The sequence below is a fragment of the Meleagris gallopavo genome, chromosome 2 (assembly GCF_000146605.3).
Source record: "Meleagris gallopavo isolate NT-WF06-2002-E0010 breed Aviagen turkey brand Nicholas breeding stock chromosome 2, Turkey_5.1, whole genome shotgun sequence".
In the NCBI taxonomy this organism is placed as follows: Eukaryota; Metazoa; Chordata; class Aves; order Galliformes; family Phasianidae; genus Meleagris; species Meleagris gallopavo.
The window spans coordinates 50,563,013-50,576,438 of record NC_015012.2 but is presented as its reverse complement, the minus strand read 5'-3'; the positions used below and the strand labels follow the sequence as shown (position 1 = coordinate 50,576,438).

Here is a 13,426-nt window from a genome sequence, read left to right as displayed (position 1 = left end):
AGCTTCTAATAGATAGTAAGAGTTGGTAGGTTGCAAATACCTGAAGGAGGTGACACAAAGCTTTAAAGTAAAGGAAAGTAGATGCAACAAGGAAAAGAATTCTCATGGGAAATATTAGGAGATGTTTTTTCTTAGAGGTGTAAAAATACCAGTGTGAAGAAAGCTTTCAAAGTGCTGTTACATTTGTAATGATACCTAGCAAATGAAATAATTTCTGCTACATTTACTGGTCTTCTAAATTCAGTATTATTGTATTAAGAAGGTTGAAATAGGTTAATGGGTAATCTGGAGCAGTATAAAGAGGCTACATGAAAATCTGTAAAGCTGTCAACATACTAATCTAGGGAACTTTTGTTTTTGCTTGGCACTTTTTATTTTTAAAGAAAACCTTTTATATTTTACCACCTCAGAAAACCATGTGTCTGCATGACTCTTAGTCTTATCCTGCCAAAGAAAATTTCTCTTCGCTTGCACTTGGTTGTTTGAACAACCACGATAGTATCACAGGGCCAAGAATTAGTGCTGCATTCAGGGTTTGTGTTTATATTGCAAGGTATTTAATACATTATATAAAATAGTCTTATACCAGATACCAAACTTGCTTCTGGACCACTTCAGGATTCTCATTCAAAATTGAACTATTGCATGTAACCAGGAGTCAGAATGCGATGGCCCTTGTGTAGTTGGTCAGGAGGAAGGACCATGCAAGCAAGAAGTTAGTCTTTAAATAAATACAGCTTGCAATTAATACAAACTCTGAATGATCTCATACTGCTCTTTGTCTAACTGCAAATGCATTTTCCCTTATGGGGAAATATTACCCAGCAATACTCATTTTTTGCCAAAACAGGGCTGAAAAATTGACTGTGTCACTGCTTTTCATATTACTTGCTTAGCAGCACAGTAATATGCCAGTCTTGCACGCTAGTTAACTGTGGCCTTTGAAGTTTTACTTTAACCTTAGTGGAGTTTTCTCTTTTCCCTTTTGCTTTTGTTTCCCTGATGCTGCATCGTTTCACAGGAAGCTGGGGTAAGGGAGCTCTTCCTCCTAAAAAGTAGTCAGAATAAGAAAATAGTGTCCTTAACCAGCTTTGGCATCGTGTTTTCACCTATAGTTCTGTTCAAGTTTTTGGTTTTTGTTGTTGTTGTTTTGTTGTTGTTGTTTTTTTAATTGAGTAGTACTTTAAATTGTCCTTGTAAGTTGCCTTAATGGCTGTTACAAAGAAAGCAGATCTCCTTCATACTGCTCTTGCTTTTGGAATGGGGTTAGTCTCTCGAAATCAAGTACACATTTAATTCTATATGCACTCTTTAGAGGTTTTCTGAGCCAGAGCCTTTAATGATTTTTTTACAGCAGAAAACTACTTTCCCACAAGGAGCTCCAGTGTATGTATTAATCATCAAGACTGTACTGCTGTCAGATAATAAGACTTAGTTTTAACCACCATATCAGCACTGACAGCTACAGCTATAGTAAGTAAGTGAGCTGATATAGATAAGCTAAACCTAGGACTGTTCTCTCTGACCCATAGCTTCTATATGTGTCAGGCCCTCAAAAGTCTCAGGACTGTCTTTTTTAGTTTTGGGATTTTTTTCTTTTTTTAGAATCAGGACCATTTGTTTGGCTTTACCAGTCAATTAACATAAGGAAAAAGATTTTTAGAAGTCTCAAATTGAGCATCTTACGTTACATGAAAGTTTACTTTAACTTAGACCTAAAACTTCAATATCGCAAGCAAAGTGAAAAGTCTTTTCCTCACCTGGTAATAATGCTACTTAAACTGTGATCCCTCACAGTTCTCTAAATCTAAACAAGTACGTGCAATGCATCAACTCTATTTGAAATATCACAGCTTTAATCTGATGCAGACTTGTTTACAATTATTAACTTAAGATGGGCTTCACAGTTTATAATTTTTAATTTGCAAGCCGTCAACGTTTTGCTTTAACTATAATCCACCCCTTCTTCTTAACTTCCCCTGCCTGTAAGCCTGACAACATTATTAGTGAATTACCTGAAAACTTCATCTGGGAGAGATTGCCATTCATATGTTCCCTGTGCAAATAAAATCAGTGAGATCTAGAACAGCTCACAATGTCCAACAGGAGAGAATCACCCAGTATTGCATGTAAGAAACAGGGCTAGGACCTCACTATTCAAGTTGAAATCTTAAGCACAAACATTCATCAGGACTTAAGCTTCTTTGCATGTTCCATTGCACTGCTGATGATTTTGACGAATTTTTTTTTTTATGGTTGGTTCTCTGCATTTTATTTTTGAGATAAATACCACTGACTTTATTGGAAATTGGAAAGCAAATTGCAAATCAGCTTAAGCCTTAATTTGTCATAGCAAAGTTAAGGTTTGCTGAAATGCCAGTGGAGAAGTTTTAAGAACAATTCTTAGCTTTGAGTTCAGTAACAGCAAAAATAAAAAACGTACTTAGGGTCCAAGGACAAAAGTGCTCCATGATTTGTGTTAAAAAATTCCTTAATTATAGCAGTCTGAAAATACTAAGGGTACCTGTAGCTATAGTGTATTTTATATATTTATATATAAAATGCACAATAGAGTTTTTTTTAATACTGCCTCTGCAAAGTTCCATTAATGCTTTTGCTGTGGTCATTTTATTTAACGCATGGAAGCATCATCCCTTCTAGGAAGGCTGAAAGACCATTCTAGATAACTTGACCTTCGTTCAATTCTTTGTAACAAGGCCCTAAAATTTTGGCCTTTAACCCACATCCTTCATGTCAGATTCTAAAACATGAAATACTCCCATACTGCCACTAAAAACATAACATACAATTATATTTTTTTTCCTTCCTATACTTGGTTCACCAAGTATTCCTTTTAGGACAATAGTGGTGAGCTTGCTGTCACACCAAGTACTGCTCCAGAATTTATATGACATCTTACTGGAAGAATTTGTTAAAGGCCCTTCTAACTTAGAGGAGAAAATGACAATACAAGTACCAGAAAACAAGTTGGCTGGTTTCCTCAGGTACATCTCCATGCAGAACTTAGCTGTCATCTTTGACTTACTGCTGGACTCCTATAGAACAGCCAGAGAGTTTGACACCAGGCCTGGGTTGAAGTGCTTGCTAAAAAAAGTGTCTGGCATTAGTGGAGCTGCCAACCTGTATCGCCAGTCAGCAATGAGCTTCAATATTTACTTCCATGCTTTGATCTGTGCTATCCTGACAAACCAGGAGAACATCACTGCAGAGCAAGTGAAGAAGATCCTCTTTGAGGACGATGAGAGAAGCACTGACTCATCACAACAGTGCTCTTCAGAAGATGAAGACATTTTTGAAGAAACTGCCCAGGTCAGTCCTCCTCGGGGAAAAGAGAAGAGACAGTGGAGGGCTCGAATACCATCTCTGAGTGTACAGCCTGTCAGCAATGCAGACTGGGGATGGCTGATCAAGCGGCTTCATAAGCTCTGCATGGAACTGTGCAACAACTATATCCAGATGCACCTAGACCTGGAGAATAACACAGAGGAGCCTCCAGTGTTCAAAGGCGACCCGTTCTTCATTTTACCATCTTTTCATTCAGAAACCTCCACCCCATCAACTGGAGGGCAGTCTGGGAAGGACACTCCATCAGAAGATGACCGGAGTCAAATAAGGGACCAACTGGGAGACAGCCTAACACCACGAAGTGGAGAAATGCTGCTATTACCCCCACTCTCAAGTCCTAAACCAGAGAAAAAAGAACAAAACAGGAAAAAAGAATGGTGGGAGAGTGCTGGCAACAAGATCTACACCATAGCCACTGACAAAACCATCTCTAAGTTCATGACGGAATACAAAAAAAGAAAGCAGCAGCAGCAGGCCATGACATCCTTCACCAAAGAGGTCAAAGTGGATAAGAAAGGGGAGCTCCTGGGCTCCAGAGGGCAGGACTCACCCATACTCCAGAGGCCACAACATCTTATAGACCAAGGTCAAATGAGGCATTCATTCAGTGCTGGCCCAGAGATTCTAAGACAAGAGAAGAGACCACGCTCAGGATCCACAGTCAGCTCCCTGAATATATCTGTTAGGGACGCAGAGGCCCAGATACAGGTAGGACACTTAAAGAATGCTAACAATGGCAATAATTTAAAATACACCTAAAATATTTTTCTGTTGCTTTTATCACAATAATAATAGTCTCTTCATAAGATGTCTTCCTTACCTAAAGAAATCATCATGATGAGGACTGAATATTTCAGCAGCTAGCACTGGTAAAAATCTCGATCTGTTCCATCAAAAGAAAATCAATCTTATGGGAAGGTGTTATCAGGTATATACCAGTACCGCTTCCAAGAGTTTTTCTGTGACTGAGGCCAAAACTGCACTTTCCTAAAAACAACCAACAATGAACTCTGCTTATTGCTATGGGCTCCAGCCTACTTAGGGCTTTTGAAAATGTGAGGGTACTTGTTGTAATGCTTTTTTATTTAATAAGCTTTTTGTAATTCCAAAGCAGAAATATTGGGCTCTGTTGATAAATAGGAACTTATTTGCATGTCTGAGTAAGCAAATCAGTAAAAGCATTAAATCTTTTTTCACTATGGGATGAAATAATAGGTGATGAAGAGTGATCTCGATACATGAAATACAAAGTCAAACAGCAACATACAGTACTGAATTGTGTAGACAGTCAAGGATAAATTAATATGCTGATATTGCTGAGCCCTCTTCATGAAGCTGCAGTGATAAGATGCCTTTTCTGTCTAATCTGAGAGACTTCTCTATATAAAAAGGTATTCTAAAGAGTCTTTTTTTGTGTGTGTGTATCCAATTTTATAGGCATGGACAAACATGGTGCTGACAGTTCTCAACCAGATTCAGGCCCTACCAGACCAAACTTTCACAGCCCTCCAGCCAGCAGTGTTCCCATGTATCAGCCAGCTGACTTGCCATGTGACTGATATCCGTGTTCGTCAGGCAGTACGGGAATGGCTAGGAAGAGTGGGCCGTGTGTATGATATCATCATTTAAACTAGCTGTGCTCTGTTGCAAAGGGGAGAAGACAGCCAGGATATACAGCAAAGAGGTATTCGGGGTTCATTAACCGCCTATTTGTTGGTGATAAATTAAGAAACAACGAGCTTGTTGATATATTTCCCCTATCCACTTGAGACTGTGTGTTCCTCACTCATACTACCAGAGGAGGTGAAGCATGAATGTGTCCAGGGGGTATGGAATGACCCCGGAATCTGCCAGTAAATCAGGCTGGTACCTAAAGTCAAAATACATTTCAGTAACCTTCATTTAAATTCAAATTTACAACAGTGGGAGCCACATCAAACTCTAGGTAAACATCCATACTTGTAATTATCTATGAATGAAACCATCAAACCAGGCAAGCAAGGCCTGTATAACAAATCATAAATAAAAATGTGGCACTTGTTCAGAGTAACTTTTTCCATTCAGAAATTGGCATGAGAGAGGAAAGCCAAATAAAGATTACTACAATACTATATGCCTTGCTAACTGAAGAAAGTTGAAATTTATTTTGCTCTGAGAAGAGCCTTTGAAATCTGGTGATATTCAGAGTAGCTAGTGAGTGATTATTAAAGTATTCCAGGTCTTAAACTGGTGAACCAAGCACAGGCTATTCATCCTTTCATAACCCTTGTGAAGTAATGCTTGAGGAAAAAAGGCACTGTCAACCTGCCCTCTTCTACACATCACCCTGGCTACTTCAGCTATGACCACAGATGATCATTTTTCCACATATATAATTTCACCAAAATGCTACAGGGAAGTTTGTTTTGCTGTTTTCTCTGAAGCCAGAGGGGAAAATACACCACAGAGCAAAGCTACAGCCAGTCTACATGCCAGTATCCAGCACTCACAACAGAACAAAGTGTTCCTCCAGTTCAAGCAACACTGCAGCTAAGCTGACTTTAGCATCTATTCTAACTACTGCAGTCAGGACCCTTACACTAAACTTAGCCTATCACTCTACATTGAAGTTAATCAAGATGGAAAATAGTCTGAAAAGAATGTAACTAACTTTTCTCTTTCTCTCTCCTTTCTCATCTGCTGCAGTAAACAGGGAGGGAACAGAGTCATATGTAGGTACATTCTCCCTCTGTGCAGCGCTTCTATAAGGACTACTACTATCTGCCAATATTATTAGCAGGGGGAGAGGTGGAAGGATTGACTACTGTATTGTCAAATATTCACAGTGGACACAGCAAAGGGTTACTTTTGCTTCACAAATTATGTCACAGCCCCTGGGACTTGTACTCGTATGCTACATCATTTGTTGATTAGATGTTTAAATAATTCATCAGAACTGATTTACTCTTGGGTGATCCCTTAATGATGTTCTTCCAAGACTTTTAAAACGTTCATACCAAGTAAATATACATCTTTGGTATCTGCATCCTCAAAAAATGTCATCTTTTTACATCAGTTCTGGACTTTGCTCAACTAACCGTTTTTAGCATCTTGAACCTAAAAAAATAGAGGGTCAGTAAAAAAAAAGTGCTGGATAGCCTTCACCCTAGCTGATCGTTTACTAAGAGTCTGCCATTGTCATCCTGTCTTTACCCTCCATCACCCACTCCCCATTTGCCAACTGCTAGATTTTTGTGGGGGGCATACTTTGTCCTATACCATTCTGCAGAGCCAGTCACACTGTCAGAACTTCACCTGCAGAATTATTCCAGGAACACCAAAAATTCCATAAAAACAGCTTGTTCTTACCATGCACATTGACTTTATAAATAAGCAATTTAATAATAATATCAATTTTCCCAACAGTTGGAATACTTCCTTGGGGACAGGTGAGTTTATATACCAAGCCCTTAGCATATTGTTAGATTTCTGTTGCCATGTTTTTCTTACACGTCTTTAGGTTGAGTAAAAAAGTGGCTATTTTTTTTAATTTTTTTATTTGGCATCTATGTAGAACTGTTTTTAAAGCAGGACATTAATTAGGCAATAGCCAGAATCAGAGTAAACACCTGCATGCCAGGACACTCAAATGTGCTATTTTTCATTATACATTCATTTCAGGGATTGAGATTTTCACTGTGCTTACCTAAAACTAAAGCAAATCCTTAATTTATGTTGGAGAAGTAAAACTGATAGCAGTACCAACGGAGTCACTCAGGATTCCAGAATGGGGCCTGTTATTTAGGAAACACCATGGTTATACACTATCTGTAAATCAGAAAGAGAAGCTCTAGGAATGAACATTCCTGCCCCCAGTCAAGCACCTGAACACAGCCCAGCCCAGTGTAACCTGCTTAGCAAGCTGCTCAACCAAAGCACTGCTGTATTGCAATGCATTTTAAACTTCTCCTTCCAAATTATACACTAAGTGCCCATTGTCACCCTCAGTGCCTCTCTTTGACCATACCCCTCCCTTAGGAAACCATATGAGGACATAAGTAACTGCATCATTCCAGAAATATCATGAAAAAGGATGGGAGGAGCACAAAGGAGTCTTTGTAGCAGCAGGCTTTAGGTGAGCAACCTTTAGCAGGTGTTGCTCTTCCTTTTCCTTCTGTGCAAAGTGGTAAGCAGGTGAGGACAGCTTACACCACTTCAGGAGCTATTAATCTGAGAGCAACATGTGGAGCTGGTTCATCAGGCTTTTTTTTGCTAGTTTAGCCATAGACATTAGCAAGCCCCAAAGTAGTAAAATACTGAGTGTGAAGTCACCATTTTGTAGGCCTGTGTGCTTTGTTCCATTCATTCTTCAGACCATTTGGCCTAAAGCTGGCAGCACAGTGCTTGCAGGCCTCACAGTGCAAGCTTCATGCCCAGAAAAGGAACTTGCACAGAATGGTCCCAGGGAAGAGTATTGGCACTAGCCCCTAGCTCTGACCACCCCAACACATCCAGCAGTACAAAGCAGCCCTCCATGCATCTTTCTCACATAACACATTCAGATTCTTACAGCCCTGTAGCCCAATGTGCAAGGTAACAGCAGCACAGAATCAACTACTGTTGAATCAGAACATTTATCTCCTGGTGAACATGCTTTCATCAGGATACTAGGATTTAATTCTCTCCTAGAATAGACATTTACTTTATAATAATTGACTTCACTCAGCATCCAGAAAAAACAATTAGGGAAAGGGTTACATAGACCCAGGCAGAATTTTTCTTGTAAAATGCCAAACACAGCTTTTGTCTCATCACAGCTAAAACAATACACTTCATCTGGAGTATAGCTGGCTTCTGTTGAGGACAAGCAGAATTTTCACCCATGGCTTGACCAGCAAGGTACTTTGCCTTGAATTTGAGCTTCAAGTTCTGTTTAATTTTACTGTAAAATTTGCCGATGAGTTCTCATTTGCCCAAGAGGTAATTCCCACCTCTAAATACCATATGTTACCATATGTAATCTCCATTTGCTCTGAATATAGTGGTATCTCGGTGCTGATATCTCCACTTCAGAACTCAGTGCAGGACCGGTATGAAACTTGAATGTCAAACAGGCTAACAAGTAGAGAGGTCCGGCTGTGCTGCCTGCATTTACCATCTCCTGCTACAGCTTAGGCCCACTCTCAGACTGCCCAAGCCATTGTTATTAGTGGGAATATTTGTACTCTGGACTAAGTCCTTGAATCCTTCAACTTCTGCATACAAGTCAACAAGTTCTCAGGAAGGGGAAAGTCCTGTATAATTCCTGATATCACTTTCTCTGTTGTGGTCCTTTATACACCTCATTCCTGAAATTCCACAAAAAAACAGCACGCATTCCTGTGCATCAAAGATGCCCCCAGACTAGGACTAGAACCTTCACTCTTGCACAGATCCAGTTTTAATGTGCAAGAAGCCAACCATAGCAAGCCTTCATTTCTAACCAGCTCTTGTATATAAGCTTAGTTGGAAAATGAGCATGCAGAATTTAACCATTTTCACTTTTAGCAACTAGAAATGCTATTAGTCAGTGATAAACTGTTTTTAATTCAACAAATTCAACCAATTTTTTTCTTCCCGTATCTTATTTTTGTGGAGGTATGATAAGATTATGCTTAAGCAAGCAATTTAATCAATATTCTGGTTATAATCACTCCTGGGAAGATCTGTTTATAGTGGTAAGCGTGGCATATGAAATTAGACAGATAGATTGATCTCTTTTTCCTCAATTTCTGATAATTCCACAATTCTTTGAAGAAATGATGCAATATCATCAATTTTAAAAATATATATATCTTCTCCTTCAGTATAAAAGGACCAACGTAACACAGCACAGAAGCACAAATGTTGGATTTTATGCAATGTAGATAACATCTGGCAGCTATTGACTCCTCTTCTCTGAGTCTCCCCATTTTGAGCAGAGCTTCTGTAGGGATACAACATAAGGGTCTATCAGCAGCACTCACCAGCAACATGCCTGGCTCTCCAGGAAGTTGTACAGTTGCATGGAAGAAATCTCACCTCCTCTTTGTGTTTCTTTCCACTACTGCCCCTTTATATGTGATACTAACTACAGTTTCATTTCATACTAAACAGCTTTGGACAAACATGACAGGCTGGCTATTTAAAAAGAAAATAACAAAGCACCTAGCATACGTATGTACTGTTCTTTTCACTTAATGTTGAGAGGTCCAATTCAAGAACCAGAAGCAGAGGGAAGGGGAAATGCCCTAATTCTGAATGTGGATATCATTGGAGCTACACTGCACGATCCTGGATTAATGCAATAATGAGCTTGCCTGTGGGACCAGATCCTCAAATCCTCTTTATTTTTGGCAAATTCACAAGCAAAGGTTTGCTTACTCTCCCCTGCCACATCATTTAGGGATCTGGGGTTATGGAAGGCATTTTTTGTTAAGAAAAAGTGGCAGGAGGATCTATTTCAATTCTTGCAACTCAACATCCCACTAATCAAAAAGTAGTTACGTACTTCCACCCACGGAGCATTAAGGCCTTATTCCTCATTTCCTTTCCACACCTTTGCTTAGCATAGTCTGTGGTGAAATGCCATGCTTCCCCAGGAAGCAAAGGGAAGCAGAAGAGCTGCAGGGACAAATACCACCTCCCCAGTTAGGCCATGGCTCCTGAGCCCTCAGATCTGTGGAAGAAAGCACGATTTGATATCAAAGTGAGAGCAGCGAGGAAGGGCTGAGCCATGTCATAGCAGAGCCCTGCGCTGCACACCATTTCAAGGAGCAGATGGGAGTAAGAGGTGTGAAAGTATGAAGTGACAGCAGGGAGCAACTTCATTTAGTTCCCCTCACCTTCCCCTTCCCCACCTCCATTTTTGTCATTATTTATGATTCTGTGAACTTACTCCATGAGCCCTCTGACCAGAGCTGAAAACTGATAGAAAGCCAAAGGGAGTAGACACTCCATTTTGCCAAAGATCTGATTATTCCTATTCCAAAATAAAAAGCAAATTCTATTTCCATGATGATGGCTGGCATAGAAAGCATTTTATTACAAAGCATTATTCCCAGGATTTCATCTCTATAACTGTATATTCAGGAGGAGCCACTAATCTTTTTAAGAGAGACTATAAATGTCTAGAGTTCTTACGCTGGATTTACCTTCTACGGAGTTCATACCTAGCAGTTCCCCAGTTTCATTCAAGTTTCCTCCCTCTACCTTTCTCCTATTCTTTAGAATAACACCTTCCTATATCTGCTGCGTTCCGTTGTGCTGCTTTGTTTGGTTCTTCAGTGTCCATTGGTCAGGAAGTCACTGTAAGCTGGCTTGCAAATTGTATTTTGTGTATATTTTGTTCAGACTGAATTCTGAAATGGAAATATTTTAAAACAAAAAAAAATTATAAACTATTTATGTTGCTTGTGTTGTAGAATAAAGAAGCAAATGCAAAATAATCTGGTGTTTGTTTTGTCTAAAGGTAGTTTAGTTATTTTGCAGTTCGTAATCAAGCAAAACATTTCAGCACTGAGAAGGACTGAAATGCTGCAGGACTGCAGGTGACCTGGGGAGTTCAGTGGCTTGGAACTGATCTTGGTTTTTATTTTTCAAGGAGAGCTGAGATCTACACAGTGTAACAAATGACTCCACACCACTCCACACCAGAGTTTGGGCTGGGAAAGAGCAGGAGGTGGGGAAAAAGAAGGATTAAGCTACCTAGATGTCTAAAAAGTTCAAGTAGAATGTGTGGAATTTGACAAAAAAAGTGATTTCACCCCTCATTAATTAATAACTAGCAAAAATACTTCTGGCTGTGATTCCATTGGAGATGGTATTTTTGGAGAACAACAAAACAAAGCAAAACACTGTAGCAGGAAAGACATTATTTTCCTTCATAAAGGTGTAACCTTCAGGGTTGAACTCTAACGTTCCACTTAGACACAGACATACACCACTTTACTACCACTGAAGTCCAGACAGTGCCTCTCCCCTGCTCCATGCTCCCAGTGTCAGAGCTGCTATAGATACACCAGGGACAAGCAGAGATCCACAGATTCTCAGCCAAATGGTGTTGGATTTGCAAGCCCACTCTCCAGCTGTATTTCCCTCTAACGCAGAGTATAGCTGGCACTCAAAGCATTCCCATTCTAGAAGTGCATACCAACAGCAAGAACTACGCAGCGCTTCTCTCCTTGTCACTGCTATGCTAGGCCACCCTCTGCCACCCAAATCTCTCATTCTGATCCAAGTTGGATCAGTAATTTCTCCTGTTTAATTTGAAGGAACCATTATATGAAAGCATGTCCTGCCCAATCACCATGCAGACTTTCAAATGCAGTTACAGAGAAAGAAATTATCAACCAGGACTCTAAAAGAGAAGGGTTACGGTGCTTCCTGAAAGCAGGAGTGCTTTAGTGACAAGACAGCAGCCCATGTAACATTCATGGTACACTCCTGTGCACTTGGGGCTTTCCGTAGGGTCTCAAGAGTGAAAATTCTGCTGACAGCTATCCCACTGAGGCTTACTGCCATCTCTAGGCACAGCCTTGTGGAATCAGAGCTTGAACCTCCATGGCCAGATTCCTGTTGTTACTCCATCTTGCTAACTACATTAAAAAGCCAGTAAGGGGCATCTCTGCTCATGCAAACACCTCACCTCTGTCCCTCCGAACAGATACTTCCTTTGACTACCCCCCATCATAGTATTACTCCCAGCAGTAACTTAAGCACTGAAGCAACACAAGCTCTGGCCTTCAATGTTTGTTACACAACAAGCCCATCAGGAGGAAGGTTAAAAGAAATGTATTAGAGCAGATTACAAAGCAACTAAATGAAGCTGTGATGCTTTAATAGCCTTACAGCAATTTCTAGTGAAACAAGAGCGTTAATCCCAACAGTCTGATCTAATTTAATTCCAGGAAACTACCTTCTGCTGCTCTACATATCTCACTCAGATACCATTCAAAAGATTTTCTTTTCCTCCTAAACAGCATTCTTTAATGTAAAGCAGCAACTGGGTACATATAGAAAATACCATTCCACTATTTCCTTAACTCTTGACATGTATGAGGTCCTGTCTGTCTCCACAGAGTGGGGTCAGATCAGCCTGGCTTCTGCTGCCACTGGGTGGGAAAGGAAGAGGTCCACATATGGTACAAGTTGTGAAGTTCATCTGTAGTTGCATTGATAAGACACTTGTACTTCTCTCATTTGTTGGCTCACCAAAGAAAACAGCTGTCATTAAATATATATATATATATATAATATGAATATGTAATTTTTTTTTTTTTAAAGCCAATTGAATCTCAAGTTTTCTCTCTCCTTCAGTGGAGTCACCGAACTTATGCACCAGACTCCTGAGCAAGGTGCAAGAAAGGCAGTGGCCACTGAGTGCACTGTTATGTAGGCAAAATTCAACAGATTGCATTTGGTACAGTTAATTAACTGGTGGGGAGACATTCCCATAGGAGCTTTCACCAAACATGTTCATCAGCAAAAATAGATAATGGTTCAGTTTTAACAGGCTAACTTTTTGGTGTAGGAAGGTCAAGTCTTCCAACTCCATCTACAGGCCAGCAAGAGACAGTCACCTTAAAGGCTCAGAGGAGGAAAAACTGCCACCAAACCATACAAACTCGCACATTCCCCCAGTAGCTTTGGTAAAGCTCTCCTTTCTCTGCCATTACAAGAAGTGCCAAAGATTGATCTTTCTTTTGGTCCACTGAATATGCCCAAGAAGGAGGTAGAAATAAAAGGTAGAATCAGGCTTGGGTACACTGCTGGCTCATGGCCAACTTGTCGTCCACCAGGACGCCCAGGTCCCTCTCTGCAGAGCTCCTCTCCAGCAGCTCATCCCCCAGCCTGTATCGGTGCATGCAATTATTCCTCCCTAGGTGTAAGACTCTACACTTGCTTTTGTTGAACCTCATCCGGTTTCTTACTGCCCAGCTCTCCAGTCTGTCCAGGTCTCGCTGAATGGCAGCACAGCCTTCAGGCGTGTCAGCCAATCCTCCCAACTTCGTATCATCAGCAAACTTGCTGAGGGTGGCCACTATCCCCTCATCAAGGTCAT

The 13,426-nt window shown here is 40.3% G+C and overlaps 1 protein-coding gene across 1 annotated transcript; it reads left to right on the top strand.

Moving 5' to 3' along the window:
- The first annotated feature begins 1,586 nt into the window (after positions 1-1,586).
- Positions 1,587-6,492, top strand: LOC104909735 (brefeldin A-inhibited guanine nucleotide-exchange protein 3-like). Its single transcript, XM_010707257.3, has 2 exons — positions 1,587-4,074; positions 4,804-6,492. Exons 1-2 carry the CDS (start codon positions 2,962-2,964, stop codon positions 4,993-4,995), a joined length of 1,305 nt encoding a protein of 434 aa, XP_010705559.1. The 5' UTR covers positions 1,587-2,961; the 3' UTR covers positions 4,996-6,492.
- The last annotated feature ends 6,934 nt before the right edge of the window (positions 6,493-13,426 follow it).

Excerpts from the sequence above, each read along its gene's own strand:
- LOC104909735 (XM_010707257.3), top strand. The coding sequence starts at position 2,962 with ATGACAATACAAGTACCAGAAAACAAGTTGGCTGGTTTCCTCAGGTAC. Across the intron at positions 4,075-4,803 it reads ACGCAGAGGCCCAGATACAG|GCATGGACAAACATGGTGCT; the intron begins GTAGGACACTTA and ends CCAATTTTATAG.